This window comes from Oreochromis niloticus, linkage group LG10 (genome assembly GCF_001858045.2).
Source record: "Oreochromis niloticus isolate F11D_XX linkage group LG10, O_niloticus_UMD_NMBU, whole genome shotgun sequence".
NCBI lineage: Eukaryota > Metazoa > Chordata > Actinopteri > Cichliformes > Cichlidae > Oreochromis > Oreochromis niloticus.
The window spans coordinates 4,395,756-4,420,199 of NC_031975.2; the positions used below are offsets into that span (position 1 = coordinate 4,395,756).

Consider the following 24,444-nt stretch of genomic DNA (forward strand, 5'->3'; position numbering starts at 1 on the left):
CCTGGCAATTATAAAAGGAGGTCAAAAAATGAACTTTTATATTACTGAAGGTTGCAAGACTAATTCCCCCTTCAGTCAGGTGATGGATTTATTTTTGTCTCCATGCTCATCTTTGATTAGGCCACATCTGTTACCCATGAGCCTCAGTATTAATGACAGTGCCAGGAATGGCCTCCAGTGTTTTGATTTAAGCGTATCTGAGTGCAGCCCTACTTACCGCTCCAAACTCATCATTTTACATGTGCTAGGTGACATAATGATTATGAAGTTAAAGTGTGACCTGTCAGCTTAAATTTGATGGCGTTTTTACCAATCACACTATCGAATTTGCACCTGCCTGCACATCTTCTTCAGTTTACTTTCATGTCTTTGACTGACAGATTCAAATATTTCAGAAAGCACTTATAGCTCCAAAGTCTTAATATGGGCTGATTGTGAGACTACAACTGGCCGATGTAGCCCTCTTAGCATTCTGCAAAAATGTAATATTCATGTATTAGGAATGGCTAAACACCTACGCTCATTATATTCCATTTTCAGGTGCTCTCATCAACCCTTTTGCATTTCAATGTGGCTCTGAAAGGATTAGGTTCAAGCTGCACTTGGCCATAATCTGAAACAACATAAAACACTTGGTACGAATACTGTAATAATGATACATAATAACATTTCATATTTATTAATCAGGTGGCTTGGACTGTCTCCTTTTACTGCTTTAAAACTGTGATTCAATTATGAGTGTTTGGCTCAAATACAAAATGCTGTTGTAATTGTTTCACATAACTTAATCAATTGATGGTAAAGGGGAAACATCGGGCAGTTTGATTTAATGATTACAACTAAACTAGTACCAATTACCAGTAAGCTCTTGCAGCACAGTATGGTCTTGTATCATCACATTAGAAATTCACCCAACTTCAAAATGGTGCTAAAAACTGATTTTTTTTCAGTAAAATAGCAAAAATGTTCCATCCCTCTTTTTCCTAAAAAGCTTTAAGAGGGAGTCTCAGAGAAGCCTTTTCGCCATCTTCATCCATTTCAGTGTCACCATCATCTCAGATCTCCGAATGGATCCTTACCTGATAGGTGTGAAATGACCAGTGCACAGACTGCCTCAGTGATACTGATTGCAGTAGACTCACCGTCTGAAGGACACCAGTGAAAAGAAGCGCAATAACAGAGGAAATCATGCCTCTGCCATCTGCTTTTCAGCTGACAGCTGACAGCAAAATCACTCTGAAAATCCATAAAAGAGAGAAATCTTTCTGAAATGAAATTTGAAGCCAAATGAAATTTACTTGACTGGTATACACTTTATAATGATTACATTTTCGAATAAACAAAAGTTTTGTTTGGCATATTTCAGTTTTCAGTTGTATTTCTATCACTTAATCTCAGTGGATAACCACTGTGATTTAGAACTGAGAGAGCAGAATAACAACAAACTGGAATAATAGGAGCAGATAAAAATAAATCATATGGATGACTGATATATTGCATGTCATTAAATGTTTTATATACATACTGTATTGCACCAGTGGTGTGCTGTGAGAGTGAATTCATTATCAGAATTATTGAAAAAAAAAGATATAGAAATTACTTACACACACACACACACACACACACACACACACACACACACACGCAGTGAGATTCTGATCTGTTTAAGATGCATTTTTGCATTTTTTCTTAATTTTATTCCAACTCCACTAAAATGTTTGTGCAATCACCGACTTGAGCAGGGCTCTGGCATTTTCTAGATGACAATTATGTTGGATTCTCCCACATGTCCTCTAACAAAAGAACCCTCATGAGCCCCCCGTTGAGTCTCCTGATGCTGAAACTCAAAAGCCTCTCTCATCCAAGCATCCCCATCAGCATTTAGCTCTTTACTTTCCTCCAGCTGGGTCCAGCTTTGCCCCAACCTTCCCAGTGGATTCCCCTATCCTGAGCTAACCTCCCCCGAGCGACAAGGGGGCCCAGGTGCCCTCACTGAATGAGACGTTGAGGTAATTTGGCTCGATGCACCCAAACACACACAGATCAGGGGCAGGGAGGGACTCTGGACATTAAACAATGTCTCATTAAGTTTGTTTGGATGTGACAGGAGACATAATGAAGGGTGGTGTAATGACCAGAAACATCTGATCTCCACCCGCTCCAAACAAAACATCTAGGTAGGGGCTGGGGTCAGGGCCAAAGTCATGTCATGCTTCCCTGCATCTAAAGGAAGTGTGTCCAGGTGAGGGAATCCAAGTCGAAGCACTTCAGAGGGTAAACGCTTGTTTTCTGGATGCTTCAAAGCTGCTGCTGCAGCTATCATTTTAGCTTGTGTGAACTGGCTTTCAGTTTAAGGTTTGCGCTTTCTTGTTTATCAGAAAACATGTGATTTATGCTCCTTGAGTCAGTGTTATCGAAGAGCACCAAAAAGTGTCTGCATCACCTCTTTGAAAATCAGCCTGTTCTGCCTTGTTAGTGAAGCAAATTTCCATGATGGACCTAAAAAATATGCTCCAACCAGTGCAGCTGAAAGTTTTATGCTATCCAAAATGGTCAGCAGCTGCGTACCATTACCCAATTAACTCAAAATAGCACAGACAGCTTTTTGAATTAGGGACATTTCTCAGTTCATTAACATCTCATGAATGGCAAATCAAGATGCAAATAATTGGTTTGTGTCTATATAGTTTGCAATGTCACCACAGAGGATATCTATAAATCACAATGCAGAAGTGACGCTTTTGTTTGAGTTGTGAGGTTATTCCAGTGGTACACAGCTGAATTTTATTGTAGAACAGCCCAGTGGAATATTTTATGTCCAGTTAACAATGCAAACACATGTGCCTGGTTCTATAAAGAGCCTTGGTTATGCACCTTTTTAAATGAGACCCCTCATGTATCTCTACAGTCAGCAATATGAGAAGTTTGTGTGGGTTTTGGAATCTCCCAAATATCAGGCATCAGTGGAAAGTCAAAGGAAAAAAGTTGAGATGAATGAACAAAGGATTGCTAATGGTCACTGCTGTCTTTTGATCCACAGCCTAACCAGTTGTTTGGTTAGAAGTGGGGTTCATAAAAAGGCTGTAGAGATAGATCATTGAGGTTTGAATGTATCCCTTCATGGTGAAGAGAAGCGCTTCGGTGTGGAGCGCAGGTGCGGAACAGCTGAACCACCAGGGCCTCTTGACCCAGAGCCTGTCCACTGCTCAATACACCATTAGCCTCTGGAGCTGACCTGATCAGTGTGGCCGCACCTCGTCGTCGGCATTGCAAGAAATGATAATTTGTGAAATAGGAGGATGTAGGAGAAAGTGTACCTGTATCTACTGCATCATTGCAGTTCATTTCATTATTGTGTTTTGTAATTTTAGACTGCCTTCCTAATAATCTGCAAAAACACAAAACAAAGTAGAGAAGTAGAAATTAATTCATTATGGCAGTCCTGGCGTTCCATACATCTGCAGTCAGGTCTATAAATATTTGGACAAAGGTAACTTTTTTTCTCACTTTGGATCTGTACATTACCACAATGGATTTTAAATTAAACAACTCTAGGAAGGAACCAGCAATTCAGAGTTTTATGTGAGAGCATAGCAAGCTTCATCTTGCTTTAAAATACTTTATACTTGTTTTAGTTGACACTGACAGCTGATTATTCAGCTCTTATTTTTTTTAAACCAGCCTGGTTATGTGAGCTATGTATGTATTTATTTATGTATTTAAGTGTATTATAACCCACTGTGATAGTTTTGTTCTTTTATTGTTTAATTGTAATTGGGCTTTACAGATAAAGGGATGTTTGTATTCATAGTTTATAATATGCTGTTTGCTCTGGGAGTGAAGTGCTCGTCTTCATAATATAAGAACATAATACACAGTAGTGATATAGTAATGATATTTCCCAAGCACATACACGGATATCTGAACACACTACATTTATATCATAAAGTATCTGTATCATCATATAATGTTTTCCTTTATTTTTTGATACCCTATAAAATGTAAGACATTAGCATTTACTCAAACTACATTTTAACTGCCCTTCTATTTTTTATTGCAGTAGTTTTGATACTATACAATGCTTTTATTTTCATTTGACAGAATGTCAGAAAAATAGCATTATTTATTTCAAGTTCTCGGTCCCTGGAAGTGAGCGCTCAACAGAACACAAATTTATGCACATTATTCTTTTGTTTTGGACCTTGGACCATCACATTTTGTAGCAGCGTTTGACTCTGAAAAACTCTGAAAAACTCACAAGGTATGTCTCACAAACATACCTGCATTAAAATACAACAGGTGCTGGACCTTCGACGACTGTGGTCAGTAATGCTGGCTGGATGTTGGGCTTAATAGCAATCTCAATATCGGCTAGTTTGTCTGGAGCTGCACATAAACAGGGTGAGAATGCCTGTGAATTCAGGCTGCAAGCACACACACACACACACACACACACACACACACACACACACACACACACACACACACACACACCAACTAGAGGGGGCAACAGTGTACACAAAATTGAGTAAATTCAAATTTGGGGTGGAACAAACTGAGACAAAAAGCATCCCATGTTTACAAAGATGGAAAAAAGGAGACTGGAGGGAAAAAACAGAAATAATGAGAGACTAGAGAGTTCTGAGAACATTCAGAGTCTGAGCGACTGACAAACACACACACAGGCTTTGTATCATTTGACTTGTGGCAAACCAAATGATACAAAGTCTTCATAATCGGTGTATTTCTGTCATATCTGCAAGATCAGATATAGTCAAACACAAGACCCAAATGGTCAATGCAGGTTTTAGTTCTTTATTTACACAACCAAGAATGACATTGGGGCACATGTAAGTTTTGCTCTTGTGAACTACTGCAGAAAAAAATCCAAGTAGGGGGACACCAGAGGTTTGAAATTTCTTTGTGAGCTTGTAAGCACTGGAGACATTTGAAGTTACCAGGTGGTAGTGACAGTGAAGGGTGGACAGGCAAAGGATTCACTTAGTGGAGTTGGGCGATTGAAGGCTAGCTTAGTGTTTTTGATAAGTCCTTAGGTCTCAGAAAGAAGAACTTTCTTGGTTTGCAAGTTTAGTTGAATGAACTTGCAACACACAAAACAGAACTAGAACATCACAATGGCTACAACAGTGAGAAGAAGAGGTTAAAACAGCCGTCCTGGCTGGCTCAGGAGGTAGGAGCAACCCCATCCAAAGGTAGGATACGACGAGAACCCTTCCCAGCTCCACCTGGGAGAAAAGAGAGAGTGCTGGTGAAGAAAGAAAAGAAAGAAAAAGGGCCTGCCAGAACAGTGACAATTTCAGGGGAAATTACTGTGGATTGAGAATTTTTTAAATGAATTGCAGTGTGTGCTTTAAGATGTGCACTGCTGACTTTACCTGTAATTAAATCAATAATGGGGCTTGTCAGGGGCTTGAAAGTAATTAGAGAAATTAAATAATTGAAAATAAAATGTTCATTACTCTAGCGGCTTTCAGTGTGAAGGCCTTTGAGTCTAAAGTTTAGTCAACAAATGAAATGCATGCTCAGTTGGTTTAAGATCAGATGACTGACTTGGCCATTCAAGGATATTTCATTTCTTTGCTTTAGTAAACTCCTGGGTTGCTTTGGCTGTATGTTTTGGGTCATTGTCCATCTGTATTATGAAACATCGCTCAGTCAGTCTGACTGCATTTAGCTGGATTTCAGAAGACAGCATGTCTCTGAACACCTCTGAATTAATTTTGCTGCTTCTGTCCTGTGTCACATCATCAATAAACACTAGTGTCCCAGTGCCACTGGCAGCCAAGTAGGCCCAGGCCATCACACCGCCTCCGCTGTGCTTTACAGATGATGTGGTATGCTTTGGATCTAGCCTGGTCCAGAGATTCTAAACTTGGATATAATAAGCCAAACTCCTGGAGGTTGTTCACCTGGTTAGCTGTTGTGAAGAGGTTTCTCTTCACCATGGAAACAATTCTGCGATCATTCACCACTGTTGTGTTTTGTGGAGGTCCAGGTCTTTTTGTGTTGCTGAGTTCACCAGTGCTTCCTTTCTTTCATGATGTACCAAACTGTAGATATTGTAGCAATTTCTTGGATATTTCTTTTTCCTGTTTTCACAGCTTAAGGATGGCTTGTTTGATTTGCACGGAGAGCTCCTTTGACTGCATGTTTTCTGTTCACAGCAAAATCTTCCAAATGCAAGCACTATACCTCAAATCAACTCCTGGCCTTTTTTCATCTTAATTGATAATGACATAATGAAGAAACTGCCCACACCTGCCCATAAAATAGTCTTTGAGTCAATTGTCCAATTACTTTTAGTCCCTTTATGAAGATGGTGACACATTTTAAAGAGGTGAAACTCCTAAACCCTTCATCCAGTTTGAATGTGGATACCCTCAAATGAAAGCTGAGAGTCTAAACATTATGTCCAATATATGACTAAAATTGGAATATGTTCCAGTAAACAGGTAAAAAAAAAACATGTTCCAATGTTCGAGTATATATGAACATAACTGTGAATCATTCCTCTGCAGATGATCAGATAGCTGTTTTACATCTATCTTCTCTTTCAATAATATTTTAGATGAAAGGAACATTGCAGATTGGCTTATGATTAACTAAGAAAGCTGGGCAAAGTGTTGGCTTTTTAAGTAATGGTTTAATCACTGCCAGCTTAAAGGGCTGTTATAAGCAACCCATTAATAGAGATATTAATGGGTTATATTTAACCATTTAAATACACTAAGGAGCCAAACTTGTGCTGGTGGCATAATGTTTCTGTCCTGGATGCAGTTTACATTTTACACTCTTATCCTTTAATGCAATAAAAATTAATGTATCTGTCATGATAGGTTTGCCCAAGGAGTGGACCCAAATGGAGACACCAAAACACGTAGTATAACAATGTACAAGAGTGTTTACTTTGTAACAGAGAATGTTTAAAATATGTGATCCTAGTTAGATATGGCAACGGGGAAAAAGGTGACTGGAGCAGGGAAGGGTGGCCCCAGGAAACTGGGTCACTGAGGAGGTCATGGCGAGAGACAGAGGAACGAGAGGATTCTGTTACAGATGGAAAAGGAGTTATTGTATGGGTAAGGAGCAGGTGACTGAGAAACGTTTGCTGGTGAGTTTATTTTCCTTACTTGCAGGTCTGGGCTTTAGAAGTTCTGAGGAGGGGCGGTCCAGGCCAGTGTCTGGGATGTAATGGCCGGCCGGAAGGCAGGCAAGCAAGCAAGCAGGCAAGGAGGTGAAACAGATGTCCAGGTGAGTCCAAACTGTGAGAAACGACAACCTCTAAACACAAGGTTACACAGGGAAAAAGCAGGTAGAGTAGGTTTACAAGTTACCGCCGTGAAGCACATAGTGAACTGGCGAGGAGTAGCGAGTTGCACTGGTTTAAGTAGCCCTCCTGCTGATTGCTTGCCGACGAGGCCCAGGTGAGATGCAGGAAGCTCCACACCAAACGTGGGTGACTATAAACATCTACTGCATAGTCGATGGTGGTCAGTGCTTTTCCTTGATTTTGGCCTGTATGACTTGTGCCTTTTAAATGAGCTTCATTAAAGGATCTTAGGTTAAAATGGTAAATGGCCTGTATTTGTATAGCGCTTTACTAGTCTCTAAGGACCCCAAAGCACTTTACACATCCAGTCAATCCACCCATTCACACACTGGTGATGGCAAGCTACGTTGTAGCCACAGCTGCCCTGGGGCGCACTGACAGAGGCGAGGCTGCCGGACACTGGCGCCACCGGGCCCTCTGACCACCACCAGTAGGCAACGGGTGAAGTGTCTTGCCCAAGGACACAACAACCAAGCCTGTCCAAGCCGGGGCTCGAACCGGCAACCTTCCGATTACAAGGCGAACTCCCAACTCTTGAGCCACGATCGCCCCAACTAGCAGAGTATGGAGGATGCAGAAGAAAACATCTAAAAAAATGTATATAATATAAATATATTAATAGACTAACCACCTCCACTATCCTAGTTCTGCATGCAAGTGAAAAGAGGTCCAGTCAGTGACTAATAGACAAGCCATGAATAATGCTGATTTCCTTACCATAATTATACAAATGTGCGAATGAGCTTCAGTAGGCTAAAAATCCACATTCCCCATGCAGGGTTTTTTTTTTTTGTTTTTTTTTGACAGACCAGGGAAAAGAAAGATTCTTAAAATACCAAACTACATCCCTCCATAATTGAACTAAATCTCAAGGATAAGAGTGTATCATTATGACCTTCATGTGTCAAAGACTTCCTTCCTTGCTTCCTGGTGGATATGAACTGGTGGATGATAATGTGTGCAGCTTGAATTTCAAATCACACCACTATGCTAACTCCTGGCAATCCCAGTTGGAAACCAACAGAAAAAAATATTTGTCTGTGCCTGCCTCATATTCATGAGAAGACTTTTCTAGAAGAAGGTCTGGATGAACTGTCCAGTTGAACTTTCCTGCTGGTTAAGGATTTTACCTTTACTGTTTTAGGAAGCATCAGGGTGACTTTTAGTGTCATGACATGTCCCTGCAAGGTTAAGGGTCACTGACCAAACGTCAACAATCAGAAGAGTGCAGGCAGATGGTGAGCTCTGTATCAAAGAATATTGATCATGTCAGTAAATTTAATGAGCAGAAAACTTCATGCTTGAAATTATGAAGCTGTAGAGGCAAAGGAAAAGATGTAGACATGCCATTAAGCTGTTAAACTTTTTAGATGTATTACTCTAGATGTCAAATTAAGTAGCACATAGCAAATAACAGTGTCCCTTTCAGAGCTTTGTGCATTACAGGCATAATTTTAACATCTTTTGGTGCATCGTGAACCTTAAAGCGAGTTAATAATCAATCACTTCTCCCATTTGTCTTCTATATTTTCATTAATATGCAGATATTAGATGCAAAGGATATAGCACAAATAATACTTGTTGGACAAAAAGCCCATGCAATGGTAGGATTACCTAAAAGAAAGGGGTCACTGGACTTAAGAACACTCAGTGCTTCTTTGCTTCTCTGATGCCTGGACAGCTGACATCTGAACCCCCAATTTAACAAAAAAATGGGGATGACACATATGCCGGAATAATGAAGCAGAAAGAGGTATGTGACTGTCAGCTTATATGAGGACCATCATACATCTGTGTGTGAGCGATGAGCAGCGTGTGTGCCGGTGTAGCGTCCCTGCTGTGAGCCTAATTAAAAGGCATCGGGTGCAGAGGGGACTGTTCTGGCACCCAACCGAGTCTCTTTATATCCCCTCTTCCCTCCCTCTCTATCCAGAGTCTTTGATTACCATGGAGCACTAATGCCTCTCAAACACAGCCACACATGTGACCCCTCTCTGGTTAAGGAAAGAAGAGAGAGTACTCTTTCTCTTTCTTTTATAGAGAAACCTCAGGGGTAGAAAGTCCTGTTTCACTCAAATGTTTGGGAAGTGAAATTACTCATTAAACAAAATGCACAAAGCCAACTTTACTAAGTTTGTGTCCATCAAGAGTATATTTATGTTTATGTGTCCTCCCTAACTTTTCATATCGATTCTTGCTTATTCAAGTGTTCACCTTATATTCCAGTCTGAATACTTGAAACAGAGCGTGTCATCGGCACTTGACCCAAGAAAACACTTGAAGGTGATGGAAACTGAATCCAAGAACATTCACTGTGCAAAACAGCAAACACTTTGGGCTATGTGAGGTACATTTAGGTTACTGTGTGAATTGCATGCAAAATGCAAACTGAAATATTGCAGTGTGGAGCAAAAAGAACAAGCCGATCATTTTTATTTGGACTAGTCTGGCAAAGCTCCAGCTGAACTTTGTCAAATCTTCAATCAGACAGGGATTCTACATAACTTTCTATCCTTAATGTCACATTGACTCCATAGATTGGCTTTACCCAACCTATAGCACCAAGCAATCTAACTTTAAACACAAGAAGTAAATTAAAAAATCCATCCATCCATCCATCCACCCATCCACCCATCCATGGATAGGGTGGCTGTAGCTCAGGTGGTAGAGCAGATGACCACTCCAGTCTGTATGCCAAATATCCTTGGCCAAATACTAACCCAATACATCCACTGGAGTATGAATGTGTGTGTATATGTTACATAGGAAGCACTTAGATTGGGTAACTGTAAAGCACCTTGAGTGCTCAGATAGAGTAGAAAAGCACTATATAAGAACCAGTCCATTCCATCCATCCATGAATTTTCTTCAGATTCTTCTTCTGCAGATGATGTGCTTCACTGAGCAATGATCTCAAGCTCACATTGGGGTGAATTGGGGCAAAGCAGCTGGGATGAAAATTATCATCTCAAATCTGAGGCCATGGTTCTCAGTCAAAACAGAGTGGAGTGGTTTAGGAATAAGTTAAGGAGTTTAAACATCTCAGGGTCTTGTTCACGAGTGAGTGTAGAGTGGAGCTGGAGATCCACACATGGATTGCCATGGTGTCAGCAGGTGTTGCTACTATCACATATGGTCATGACCTTTGGGAAGTCAAAGAATGAGAATGAATTCAATTTCAATTCAATTTTATTTATATAGCACCAAATCACAACAATAGTCGCCTCAAGGCGAATGAGATCACGGATACAAGTGTTCTCCAAAGAGTGGCTGAATTCAGCCTTCAGCATAATGTGAAAAGATGGATGATGGATGAATAGAAAAAGGGTTTATAGTTTTTAATAAAATATCTCCTCCTTTCCTGTAAATACTGACAGCACTAATGGATGCATAAAGTGTGTTGCTGTGCAGAGTTGAAACACTTGCTCTGATTGCAAGTCATATCACAGAAATGGCCTGAGTGTTATCACTTAGAATACAGCAACAAAGTGCTTTTAACAGCAGCAGATTTTCATAATCTAGAAACAGTGTTATAGTGTACACACTGTTTACCAGGCAGTTCAAGCGCAAACAGGATGCCTGAAGCCCTGAGAGTGGATCAGCTGCCAATAACAATCCTTTTTCATTTCCACTTCCAAACACATACTCTTAAACACACACTGTGGCCAATTTGAATTTGAATAAGGGACATAATCCCCTGCTGTAATTGCATTTGGGAGATTTCTGAGAAGCTGCTGAAGCCACTTTGTGAAAGATGTTTGTGAAAGATGCATGTCAGGTCCTTCCAAGGTTAGTGCTTGACAACATATGTCTCTTCATCCTTAATCTTTCTATTCCTAAACACGATGGCTAAAATACATTCATAGATGCTGGTAATTACTCAGGCCCTGTGATGTGCCTCTTGATTTGACATCATTTGAAATGAGCAGCTGAGTCAGGGAACAATGGGAGGAAAATTGACTTGAAGAGAGAGAAAAAGAAGGTAAGACAAGTTGCTGAATGAAATATGTTCCTTTTCTACTCAGACTTTTAATTAAAGTAGGTTTCAGAGAAGTGCACTTGGGGTGAAAATGGAAGAGATCAGCTCTGTCCTTGGCAGGAATTAGTTTCTGTGCTTTGATGGATGCTGCTTTCTTTAACTTTGTTACCAGAGAAAAGGGTGACTTTGACAGGAAAGACTTTATTTTTGGAAGAAATAGTCTTCTCTATGACAGTTTAGCCTAATACCATCAGTTGTTTGTAATTTTCATGGAGGAAAGGCCAGTGAGGAATAACTCTTCCTTAACTCCCAGACTTTGATTCAAATCCCTGTGCTGTCAGGTATGAGTTTTGCCTAATTGCCCTTGGAAAGCAATGTGAATCTTGCTTGCAAAACAGAGTAGGATGAAATCAGGAATTTTTGTGCATATATTCCTTAATATTCACATAATGGACGGGAATGATTTCCAGTATTTTATCTTTTATTTTGCGGCATATCCTCTTTATTAAGTCCTGTGGAACTTACATCCCCTTTTGTTATAGTGTGAGGGACCCCAGATGATGCCTGACCCAGGTCGTCCATCATCCCTGTCACATGTCGTCCATACCCACACACCTACTCCAAAACCACATGAATATTCAAGGGAGCTCGTGTCCTGTATGAGGAAACCAAATTGCCCCACCCCGTGTATCTCTTTCTTAGTCAATATTAAAATGGGATAATAAAGAGGGGCAAGATTACCCCATGGTAATGGTACCCCTGGGACCCCTGGCTAATTAAAGGGCTGCCCCTTCCAATGAACGGTAATCACTCACAGCTTTGGTAGACAAAGACATGAGCTTTGAACGGATGAACAAACAGGAGATACCGGCTCTATTGTTAAAACTTAAGAAGAGATAACACGTTCAGTTGCTGTAAGGCTGACAAGATATTTCCTCCATTACTCCTTTAATATTAAAAATCACCATGCTACATTGAATTTGGGGGAGGGGTAATTTCACCCCAATTTCACATCAGGTACAAATTTGAGATTGAGCTGCATGAAAAAATCTACACTAGAAGTATTTTTTCATGCATTTAGTGCATGTTTTTAAATAAACTTTAATTATGAATATCACCACTGAACTTTTACAGCTTTTATTGTCTTGTTTGGAGATCATATCATTCTATCTGCTGCTAAAACATGGACCTGTCATTATTTTTTTTAAAAAGATTTCTGTTTGTTCAAGCTTATGTGCTACTCTTCATAAGCTTTGAATGAAAAGAACAGAAAAGAGCAGAAATCCTAACAGCATTCAGCTAAAGATCTGATAAAGAAATAGCACTTGGCCGTGAACAAATGAAACATGTCAAAATTCTTCACAACATTTAGACTTGAGGCTAAATGTATGATTTAAGCAAATCGAGACAGAGAGATGGACGAGTGATAATACTTTAATGCCAGGATCTAGCCTGAAATCCGATCAAGCATCAGATCTTAGCAAGACTCTCCTAATGATTTCAATGAAATGCTCGGTGCCTTAATTAGATGATATGCTGTGCATTGTCCCAGAGAGTTGGGCTTGGGAGGTGTGCGCAAAGAAGCTGGGAGGTTTGGAATTGTGGTGGTGAGGATGGAAGGGTGATTTTCGGATAGGCACTCCATAAGCAGTTCTATCTCTGAATTTCACTGAATTTAATAAGTGTGGCAAATGTTTTCTTTGTGGAAAATTTGAAATATCTTAAAATATTGAAGGTATTATAATTTAGATTTTGTGATGTAAAGACAAATGTGTGAAAACACAGTAATTGATGGATATTTAATTCATCTCAACCCAAAATCATCAGAATGAACAGTGAGACAGTGCAGTTCATACACACACATACACACGCCTATGAATTCAGGCTGCAAGCACACACACACACACACACACACACACACACACACACACACACACACACACACACACGTGCATATAAAAGTCATCCTACCTACTTGTTAAAGCAAGGCCAAGGTGAATTTAGTGATGCAAACATCCTTTGATGTGAATGAATGAGAATGAAATTGACTCAGTGAAAGAGCAATATGTCTAGGCACACCACCACCAGTCACTCTAAAGTTACTGTCTCTGATCTCTACATGATGGCATCACCATTAGAGCCTCTGTCATTTCCTGAGAGGCCAACAATTAGTCGTTGCCAGTGGGCCTTCTGTGCTAGCTGTGCTAATGGTTTCAGTGTGCTGACACAGGCACCCACTGGCAGAGGAAAGCCACTGGGTGCCTGGAAAGGAGCCACTCTCACTCCACCCTAATTGCCATAAAAATTTCGTCTAGTTTGGTTTCTGGAGTGGCAGGAGGGACTGGTGCCCTTTGAGAGGTTTTGTTAAGCTGGCCCTGGCTGCTCTCACCCCCCGACCACCCCTGAGGCTCAGAAGAGGTGGGCTGTAAAATGGACATCAGATGGAAGAAGCACAACAGAAAGGCAGAGCAGGAGGAAGAGGGGGCTGCATACAGAGTGGGCAATTTGGCTTGCTCCACAATCCTTGTTATTCTGTGTTGCATGACAAAATGTCAAAGTACTGTGTTAGGTATCTGCAGAAAGGATGATGAGTGAATCAAGTCACCAAGATAGTTTTCTAAAGTTTCAGGGAGAAAAAGTTACACTTTTGCAGTAGAGATGGCTAGATTTTCCAAACTATGAAGCTTTCTGTAAAACAGTAATAAAAACAGACTTCAATTTGACTGCACCTGCTGTGTTATCCTATCCAATTTTCCGGGACCTGACCAGTGATGGCACAGTTAACCAAGCAAAGCCTATGCATTTACATCATTGAGACAGTGTTGGAAATAAATGGATAGGGACTAAATGAAGAGGGAAAGGCTAACAATGGGTCTGTCTTGTTGTTCTGTCTGTTAATCATTTCCAGAGCCCCTCTGGCCTCAATAAAGTACTATAAAAGAATATAAAAGAACAATTTGGACTGCCCCAGCTGTGAATAACCAACCCATCACAGCACACAATAGCCCGGTCGTGCTTGCGATAATTCAGCTTGTGATTTCAGACACGCCCCCTCTCTCTTGCCACATCTTTGTTAAAGTCGTCTGTCAAGCATATCATTTTCCTCCCCACCCTGCCTGGATGGCCAGATGGCTAAAATCCATAATTCACTGCCACAAAAAAAAGAAAAAAAGAAAAAGAAATAAAGGGTGTTGGTTATTGGTCAGTAGCAGCCCACCTCCTAGTCAGATTACGCTCATCTTTCAAGCTAGGGAGAAATAGTATAGTGAGCTGGGAGGAGTTCTCAGCACCTGGGGAGTATACCTAGCTCATCAGCCTCACTGAGATGGAGGCTAGAGAGGGCCCAGCAGGGCACATTTATTTGATAGCTTCTTGTATATATATATATATATATATATAAATATATATATATCTATATATATATCTATATATAGATATATATATATATTATTTTGTACCATTTGTCTGGCATTTAATAGTTAAAATGAGATTTTCAGATTCATCAGATAAGAAGGAGAATGTCTGCAAAGACTCACCAGGTGAGTCCTAGTTAAAGCACTTATCAAGCGGGGACTGATACTCGCTATTGATTTTTTTTCCCTTGGAATGCATGTCCTCTTTGAAGTTGGCTGTCTGCTGCGTACAGCACTGTGGGAAAGCAATCTAGCTCAAAAGTTTACTCCTCCTTCAAATTCTGAGGCTGACAAATAAGTCATCTTTTTTAGCGCCAATCAATATAACGCAGACCTCTGCACACTGGTGCCTCAATATTTTCTCTCCCCATCCCTGATTGGAATGAACTCCTGTGTTTTGAAGGTCCTCAGGCACTGATTGTGAGAACGCGAACCAATCTCGTTGAAAGGCGCGAGGTCTTTTTCCAGGCAAGTCACATCAAAGTCTCACTGCAGCATGGTGCAAAGGGTCAGTCTCTAAGAAGCACTTGAAAAGGCAGTGGCCCACTGCAGGACTGGAGGAATATAACCTGAGGGAGCAGACGTGGTTGGGGGCTTACCAAAATTATCACCTTCAGTTTGGGTGGGACCAGTTCTAATATTAATGCATATTTAAATGAGTATTTTGCATTTATCTGCATTCATCTGAAAATAAAATAGTCTGAAGGAAAGAATAGAAAAAAATGTGCAAGGGTGTGGACGAGAATTCATGAGATGCAAATATGTGATAGGATAAATGACAGGTCCATCTTTTCCTACTTAATATCCATGGGCTTGTGGCTAATTGTGCTTTTGTTGTGCAATTATCCAGAGTTTGCTCAAGGTTTTTGCAGCTGGGGTGTGGGGTGCAGCTAGTGTTTTGTTTAACTTCCTGCAATCATAGCCCTGCATGTAACTTAGGCCCCTGGAGATCAGATAATCCCCCGGCTAAAGCATATTGGCTCTGTCTCTCCCACTTATGCTTCCTGCTAACTGTCTGTGGGCAGAAATAGATGAAGAAGACACACAAAGATTTCTCTTGCTTTTAAATGGGCTTGGTTGTCTAGGTTTCACCAATGATAGCAGGCCATCCATAGGCTTTGAAGTTGGCTTTGAAGTTATGAGGCAATTGGAGGAAATGAGGTAATGAGCCGCAGGGTTTCCTGGAGAGCCAGTTTGTGAGAGGTGTGATTGGACACAGCACCCCAGAGGGAGACAGCGGCCATTTTGCTCTGTGGGCCTCTCCTTCTGGCCTGCCAGCTAAATGTAAAGGACAGAAGCACCAATTATGGCACTCCAGCATATGGCCAGAAGCGAATACCCAGCTCTAATGATGGACCCTGCCAACTGCATGCCTGCCCAGGTCAGAGGCACATGGTATTTACTGCCAAAAAAAAAAAAAAAAGAAAAAAATTACTGCAATTACTGCCACCTCCTTCCCTGATGGCAGTACACCTGCAGCCTGGTTGGGATGCTGAATCTGGCTGCTTGCCTGCCTTTAGCTCACCACTCTCCAGCCAGGAGAGAGGGGTTGGGGATCCAGCTGTCTTTGCCCCAGCTCAGAGGTTCCCAAGGGGGCAAACTACAGCAGCAGACCCCAGAAATGAAGACTACCAGACCTGGGCACAGATGTTACACCCTGGTAGCGTGTGATGTCTAATGGCAGCCAGACAGGCATCACCTTTCTGCCTGTCTGGCTAAAGGTGCTGGCAGCAAACCGCGTCTCGGCACTCAGGACACTTCAGACATTTACTGCACTTCCAGCTGACACTCGTTTGGGGAAATTAGACTAACGCCTTGTCTTTGCATTGACAGGAAAAGCACTGATATGACTATGAGCTCCTGCACTCAGGACAGATTAAACTTTAAACTTTACATGTTTCTGCGAGGACCCTTTACTATGTAACATTTGAGGTAAATCTCCCCAGGGCAAAGTGCACAAAGCTAAATCTATTTTCAGTCTTTGAGTAAAAAATTTACAGTATTTTGAAAGAATATGTTTTTGATAAAATGTGTAAAAAAGTAAGATTAATGAAAGATGCATGGGCTGGGAAGCTTGTTGTAATTCAAGTTTAATGAATCTAAAATGGCTAATGCATTAGCGCGACATGATACAACTCCTTCATTAAATATGCAGTTTCAGAAAATTTAAGCAGCACTCTGGAATAATAATAATGTCCCTGTGTGATCATTACTTTCGTGATCAAATTTGTCTCCTGTTCAACCCGGTTATTTTGGAACGTCTCTGAACAAGGGACTTAAGTTTGAGACTTTTTCACTTGTGTCCAAAGTTAGTAGAACCAGACAAGAAAATGAAAATCTTTATGTTTACATTTTCTAGTCCATGAAAATGAAAATAATACAAATTTACTACTTCTTTTCCACCTGGATATGTATGAATCTCCTCCTAGTTCTAGAGTTTTAATCACTGCACACTTAGAATATATGCATCTGTTGGTGTGTGAGTGTGTACAACTGGTAAAAAGTACTAGATGTACATAACAGTGTGTGTGACTGGGTAGAAAGTGCTCAGTAGAAAGTGCCCTGAGTTGAAAGGCAAAGTCAATTTTTCATTGTTTCACTGAAACTGTAAAAATGCTTATGTTAACCTGGCTAACACAAAAAGCTGCTCTTACATTTGTCTGGCAGATGTTTAGTACCTGCATGGTACTGTCAGCAGGTCTGAGCTCTGTTTCAATAGTGATTTTCAAGTGAGCAATAGGATTTCAGCTATAATGATGATCTCAAGATAGTTTTCTCACCTGTTAGAATCACATCACTGTAACTTCCTATGCTAAGCTCAGCTTCTCAGTGAGGGATTTGCTATGTGTTGACTGTTGTTTTGGATCAGCTGTTAATTGCTGTAAATCCTGCATTTAATTATACAGGAACATATGGAACTACAACCAGCTGGATCAAGGTGTTCCCGCACTGTACACTCAATAAATTATACTGAAAATCCAGGTATGCATTAGTCATGTTAGCAGTGTTAAAGCATGTTATTGCAACTGAGGTAATCCCCAAACACCAGCTGCTCCCAAATACTGCAGCAGGCTTGCCTCTTGTCTCGAACAAATAAAGTCTGTGTCCATAAAGCACCATTGGAAAAGAAGTTGTAAAATGCAATAATAGCACTGTGCACATGGTAAAAATAATATATAACATTTCTCCAAATGAGTTCTTACACACGAGGTGAGATCAGCTCATCTGTGTTGTTCTGATTTTCTCTGTTGACCAGAAACACAGTTCTTACTAATGTGCATCATGTGTTTTTTTTCTTATATTTACATGCTTTTAGTATGCAGTCCAAATATGCAGAACAATCAATACACAGTTTTAGGAAAAGTCATCAGGCTGAAATTGTCGGCTTCATCTTGACAGTCCTGCTTCCCATAGGACTAACTGTAATAACTTCGTTGATTTGCCAAATTTATATCTGCTAGTGACATGAAATAAATGTTTCCACATGTCTAGTAAAGTATCTTTGCATTGATTGTATGGCTGGTCATCCAGTTCTGCATAGACATGGTCAGAAGGTCATGTGTCCTAATCAGTTTGGTGATCAGAACTTTAATTTAATCAGTATCACACTATATATCAAAGTCCCTGTTGTGGTCAGTTTTAAACCTTTGAGTTGAGAAGATTGGGTATCACCATCACCAGGAGGGTGGATCTGACTGAGAAACTGTGGGACTTCACACTTACATGATAATTCAAGAGAAAACCATTACATTCAGTTTTATTTATTACTTCCAGTTCAGCAGTCATTATTAAGGGTTTGCAGCAGTGACCTGAGATGACAGTCAAAAGGTAATCCTCTTTTTTCAATCTAAATGGGGCCATATTATATTAAATAAGACTGGAGCAGTTTGGTCATTTGAAATACAATGCAGGTGTAAGACACTTCCACACTAGCTTCACTTTTCAAATCCACACACTTGTCCATATTTTGCATGTAGTCTCTGGCCAAAATTCCCATTGTTAAATTCTGAATAGTAATCATGATGAAACCACCGTCCCGTGACTCTCTGTCCACCACAATCTAACCGTGGGTCTAAAAAGACTGCATTGTATTGATCAAAGGATTCGCACGGATAACTTCATGTTTTTCTCTTTGTAAGGCTGCGTGTGGATGCTAAAAGGCTTGTAAAGTGTGTCATAGCGAGACAGAGCGTTCCGTCCAACAGGGCGCTGACATTAATGACCCATCTGTATCCATCTCTGCATTAACATTTGTATGAAAGGCCAAACACTCAGTGTGTCACCACTCATCCCCCTTTTGATGGATTTGCATGAAATTTGGTTTCATGCCTCAAACCGGGATCCTCATAACAAAGCAAAAGGTCACCATGCAGATACCTGCTATTCAGCACCACAGTCACACTTGGTTAGAAAATGTCCAGCTATTAAATGAAATGGATTAAACTGAAATGAAACCTGTCTAAAAACAGGTGTTATTTTACTAAATGTTACTACAATTGTCGCAAATGCTTTTACTCTCACAGCACTATGGCTATTTAAGCTCCAGTCATGTTAATGACTAGTTTAACCTCAGTTTTTTGTTTGTTTGGCTGTTTTTGTTTAAATAAAAAGGCAGAAATTTGCAGGTATGAATGAGCAAATTTGCATTTCTTACACAAGTACCTACAGGTACAATATACTACTGGATTTTCAAATTCTTGATACCATTTTTGATACAATGGTGGAAAAAAAAAAAACAGCTACAGTTATGGTAACTGTTTAACACAGTTATCCTGTAACTGTTAAATTAAAACCCCATCATCTCATATTCCATGACTTTTCCTGTTTCAGAGTGTTTAGTTTTTTTAGCCTAATTAAAATACGTTATCCAAAATTCATTTTTAACTTTTCATAATGTTCTTCTGCAATAATTATGTTTTTCAGATGTGTTATTATGTTAGCTTTTGTGTTATTTTTTGTACCACTAGTTTATTACATTATTCTAATGAGCATTTTAACTTTATGATCTGTAATTAAATGATCTAAATCACTGATAAAAATAATAATAACTCAGAAAAATGTTCCTGTCTTACTTAAAATTAAAAAAAATACATGCAAATTGAAAGCTTAGCTTTTTCAAGAAATAACATCTTTGCTGTTGCAGCTGTTGTTGCAGGAGAGGTCAACATGACTTGCTGTTGCTAAAACAGGGGCTTTTCTGATCTCGTGAAATTCCATAGTCATCCTTTAAAATCCTTTATCGAGTCTGTTGTGCTACTGCTTGTGCGTTCTGCTGCTAGTAAAGATAGGGTTATGTACCTGCCTGTCTGCCGCACTGAGTGAAATTGTGTGTCAGCCGGATGAGGCAGAGGGCAAATTGTTGCAAATCAGATCTGGATCGGTGAGTGCAGTTATGCATAAATGCAATCTATTTGTAACTTTGTAACTTTTTGAAGAGCAAAAAGAACATTCCAAGCAGTAAAAAGTACTTACTTGTACCATGAGGCAATACTGTTAGATTTGAACGTTTTATTGTTTATGAAAAACATTGAATACACTCTGACAAGTTTCATTAGGTATCTCTCTCATACAGTACTATGTAAAAGTCCTCATTTTCTCATTGCACTCATAATTTGGTCATTATGAAATATGTATAAATGTAAATACAGTATAAAAGACAAAAACTGAGTTTCTACAGTTCTCTCAAGCGTGAATGTCAGTGTTTATAGTTCAACACAGCTGACTCTCCCACGTTGCAGGCTTAACAGCTTAGACAGTCCAGCGTAAAGTAGCAGGAACATCTGTGCCACATTTGGATTAGAAGTAACCAACTCCCGATGGGACACACTGCTGAAGGTGGTTGAGAACGACAGAGCTGAGGTCCAGACAGACAAGCAGCTGCTGGCCAACCAATCAGATGTAGCGTTGGTTGACATGGAGCAGAAAATTACAGTTTGAAATATCTTAAGAAAGCCTGGAACACCATTTTTCCTGATCACTTTTAACTTTTGCACTATCAGCAGAATCGTGGTGGAGAGGTTAACAGTAATCTTTCACAGCAACATCTTTAAGGGTTTTCACCGTCCTGTTTGCTGGGGATTCTGTTAGTAGACACAGCTTTGAGTGATCACTGTAGTAGACTCGCTCTATGAAAGAGTACAGTTAGCGGTGCCAGGGGTCAGGGCCCAAGCCACTGAACTCCTAAACATACAAAAAGCTATTTTATTCCATGTATATAATAAGTGAATGATATGTAAGTGTATGATCTTAAACTCCAGATGTAGTGCATTCTTTGACATCACACAACACCAGACATAAAATATAGGAATGTGTCACAATTTTAGGTATTTTTACCATGAACAATCAGTAGATTCAAGAAAATAAATATCAGATGAACTGAAAAAGAATATGATGCTACTTTTATTTATTCACACAACAGAATGTTTTAAAAGCACCATCTTTACACTGCAGAAATGATATGATCATGAAAATGGCAGCTTCCATGGCCGAGGAGAGTCATTACTGAGAATTACGAGTGGCTAAGGAGAGCACCCAGGGAGCATGCAATCATTGACGTATATTTGTAGTGGCACTTTGCTGCTGCCTCATTAGTTTATGTTAGAAATAAAAAGTGGCAATAAGAGTTAACATGGTCAATGCCACTAATCTGAAATAGAGAAGACTTATTTCTTCATGTAATATGCCAGGACTTTAGACATATCTAATTATATATAGACTTTCAATGTGGTCCATACTCATCATTGAAACTCTTTGAAGCACATCCATGTAAAATGCTGGAACAACCCGACAAGATAACATGATTCTCATACACAATGTAGCCTGTCAGTGGCTATCGATTCTCCATTGCAACTCAGCCTTCTTCCATAGCATGCCCATATTGAATGCCCATTAACACTGTATGTGTGGATTTAGCTGGCACACATGTCTCATGAATAGAAAACAGCTTAAAATAAAGAGTGACTGGAAAAGACACGAAGAAGAGGGCGCGGGACGGGGGTCGTCACGGCATCTTTGTTGGTTTGTTGCCTCCCTTTGTCACAGTGATGGAGCAGGAGGACAGGCCCCGGATGGTGTATGGGCATCATTAATGGGAGTCACACTGAGGCTGTCAGTGGGGTGTCCAGGAGCCACATGTGACCGTGCTGCTATGATCGCATGTGTGTATCCATGATGATATGCAGACTATGCTTTAAGAGCTATAGCATGCTTGAGCATGAAGGCATGTGATTACATTTCGTTCATCCATATAGACACAGGATAGAAACAGGATATATAGTGGTTGGCCAACACAGCTAAAAGAAACTGCATTATAGAGGGGCTAAGTCATGCTATTATGAAGCAGATGCTGCTTTTTTCAACAAAAAAACTCAAAAAAATATCTGGATCTTTACCTAATCAATAGTTAATGTAAGCATTGCTTTGATCTGTTATTTTACTGTATATTGTAAACTGATAGTTAAAGTTTGCAATCTTGTGATTTATACAATTTAAAATGAAACTAAATTAACTGGTAAACATTATTACAATATCATTGTTTCTTCACAGTAAAAAGTGTTAAATAAAGTTTAATTAGCAATTCAGCATTTATTAAAGATGGCTGCTATAAAGTGTTATTATTATGTTTGCTATGCATGTTTGAAAATTGCAGAGTTAATTGCTGAGTAAGTAACGTTTGTTTCTTTTCACTTTTTAAAAATTAAATGAATTAAAATTTTCTACTGCTTAGTTTAAAACAAACACTGATGCTATAGGATAGGATGCTGTAGCCAACTTACACTTTACTGCTGAGAAAGTCATTTTAGAGACAGATCCACTCTGGTATTTGTTGATGTGGACAAAGGAAAAAGTCTGCATGCAATGTGCTTTGAAAATGTGGACCAGCAGGAAACAAACACTGCCAGCAGGAGTTTAGTTAGTCCCAGGTTTGTTTGTCCAACACATACTGTATGTGTTCATTTATGCATATGTGATGACCTTTTTTGGATGTATGGTTAAGACAGTGACGGTGCGTCTTTTCACCTCCTTTTCTCCACCACCCTGATTCACAGCCTCCTGGGATGATTATTAATCTAATAATTAAACATTTATTGCCAACAGCACCTGCTCTCTCTCGCTCCTCAGAAACCCTCAGGACCCCACCGTAGAGAGAGAGCGCGAGAGAGGAGGAGAGCTGGAGAGGGAGGGAGGGACACAGGAGGAGCCAGAGGGAGGGGTTGGAGAGAGGAGAGCAATTCGAAAGGGTCATCATCACATTGCTGGATTCTTTTACACCAGCGAGAAGCTGTTGTTTTGTATGGCGGCAGACAGCATGTGAAGTTATTTGATCCCAGAACAAAAGAAACAAGGAGGAAGGAACAATCCGATGCTGGGAGGGATTCACAGCGAGGGGCCCCCTGACTCAGTCTGACATCTACAAGCAATTAATCTTCTTATCATCTGACTTCTTTTCACTCACTTTTATTTTTTAATCAAGATTTCTCAGCTTTTTTTCTTCAAAATGTTTGGAAATGTCTGAATCAACTTGAGATGAAAGAGTATCTCTTTAGCTCTTCTTAACACCGAGTAAGGAGGAAAAGCAGATTCAGCGGGAGGCAGAGTCACACTTTTAAAATTAACAGAGTGAGAGAGACAGTGAGAAGTACAGAGAGCAGAGAGGGGGAGTGCAGGTCCCTCTGTGCACCACAATGCTGCGCTACCTGATCAAGACCTTGTTGCAGATGAATCTGTTCACAGACACCATCCGAAACCCTTCCAATGGAACTGACGTCTACTTCAACGGCTCCCTGCAATCCTTCAACGGCTCCCTGCCGCCCTTCAACAGCTCGCTGTTCGAGTGGGGAAACTTCACCGGTTTCAACGGTAAGTGCATCTTCCCCTCTTCAACCTCTTCAAAACACACATGGCATTCTTGAACAAGACACCTGGATCTCTTTTGCAAAGCGGATCTGAAACTGAAAAGGAAAATGTGACCTCATGTGAGGTCACTGGAGATAAACGGATGTGATGTCAGGATTCATATCATTCATATACTCCTGGACACTTGTGTCCAGGAGTATATGACGATCAGCAAACATAAAGTGTTGTTACTAGACTGTAGTAGAAGGTGTTAATATTTAAGCGTAAACTTTATGATATAAACTTTCTAATCACATGAATATGTCCATCCTTCAGTTACCACTGAACCAATCCTGCATCCTCACTTGCCTCATGATTTCTTCTTACAGGGAAATAATAAAGGGGAGTTGGGGGTCAGCAAACTGGGATCACATACTTGTCAGGGTGTTTTTGTGGGCTGTGAGTGAAATGTGACAGAGACAGTATTACCCAATAACACCGCCTATTTTGCAGAACTGTGAGTGGCAGCCTGCTCACTCTGCTAAATGAAGCTGTCTGCTGTCAGCCACGATGTACCCAAACTGTCAGATCTCTTTAACTTTCGCCACCAAGCTCCTCTTTACCCAGTGATGAAGCTCAGTGTTAACAGCTGTGTTGGCTTTGTTTTGTTCTTTTTGCTCTGGGTGAAATTTATTAATGTCCGCTTTTTACCGTTCTGGAAGGAGTTTTGTTGTTAACAAACGTTACGTTACATACTGTATATATATATATCTATATATATACATATATAGATATATATATAGATATATACATATACATACATATATATGGAGAGAGAGAGAGAGAGAGTGTGTACAAGGGTAGAG

The 24,444-nt window shown here is 40.1% G+C and overlaps 1 protein-coding gene across 4 annotated transcripts in view; it reads left to right on the top strand.

Annotated features, from left to right (window-relative positions):
* Nucleotides 1-23,062: 23,062 nt before the first annotated feature.
* The window catches only part of robo3 (roundabout, axon guidance receptor, homolog 3 (Drosophila)), a 155,806-nt gene continuing 154,424 nt past the window's right edge, over nt 23,063-24,444 (top strand). The window contains exon 1 of one of the 4 annotated variants that reach the window (XM_019364085.2): nt 23,063-23,602. In XM_019364085.2, the coding sequence (XP_019219630.1) occupies nt 23,428-23,602 (175 nt within the window). In that variant the 5' untranslated portion in view covers nt 23,063-23,427. The remainder of the gene's footprint in view (nt 23,603-24,444) is intronic. The other 3 variants (XM_019364086.2, XM_005454563.4, XM_013274186.2) reach the window with 3 other exon arrangements.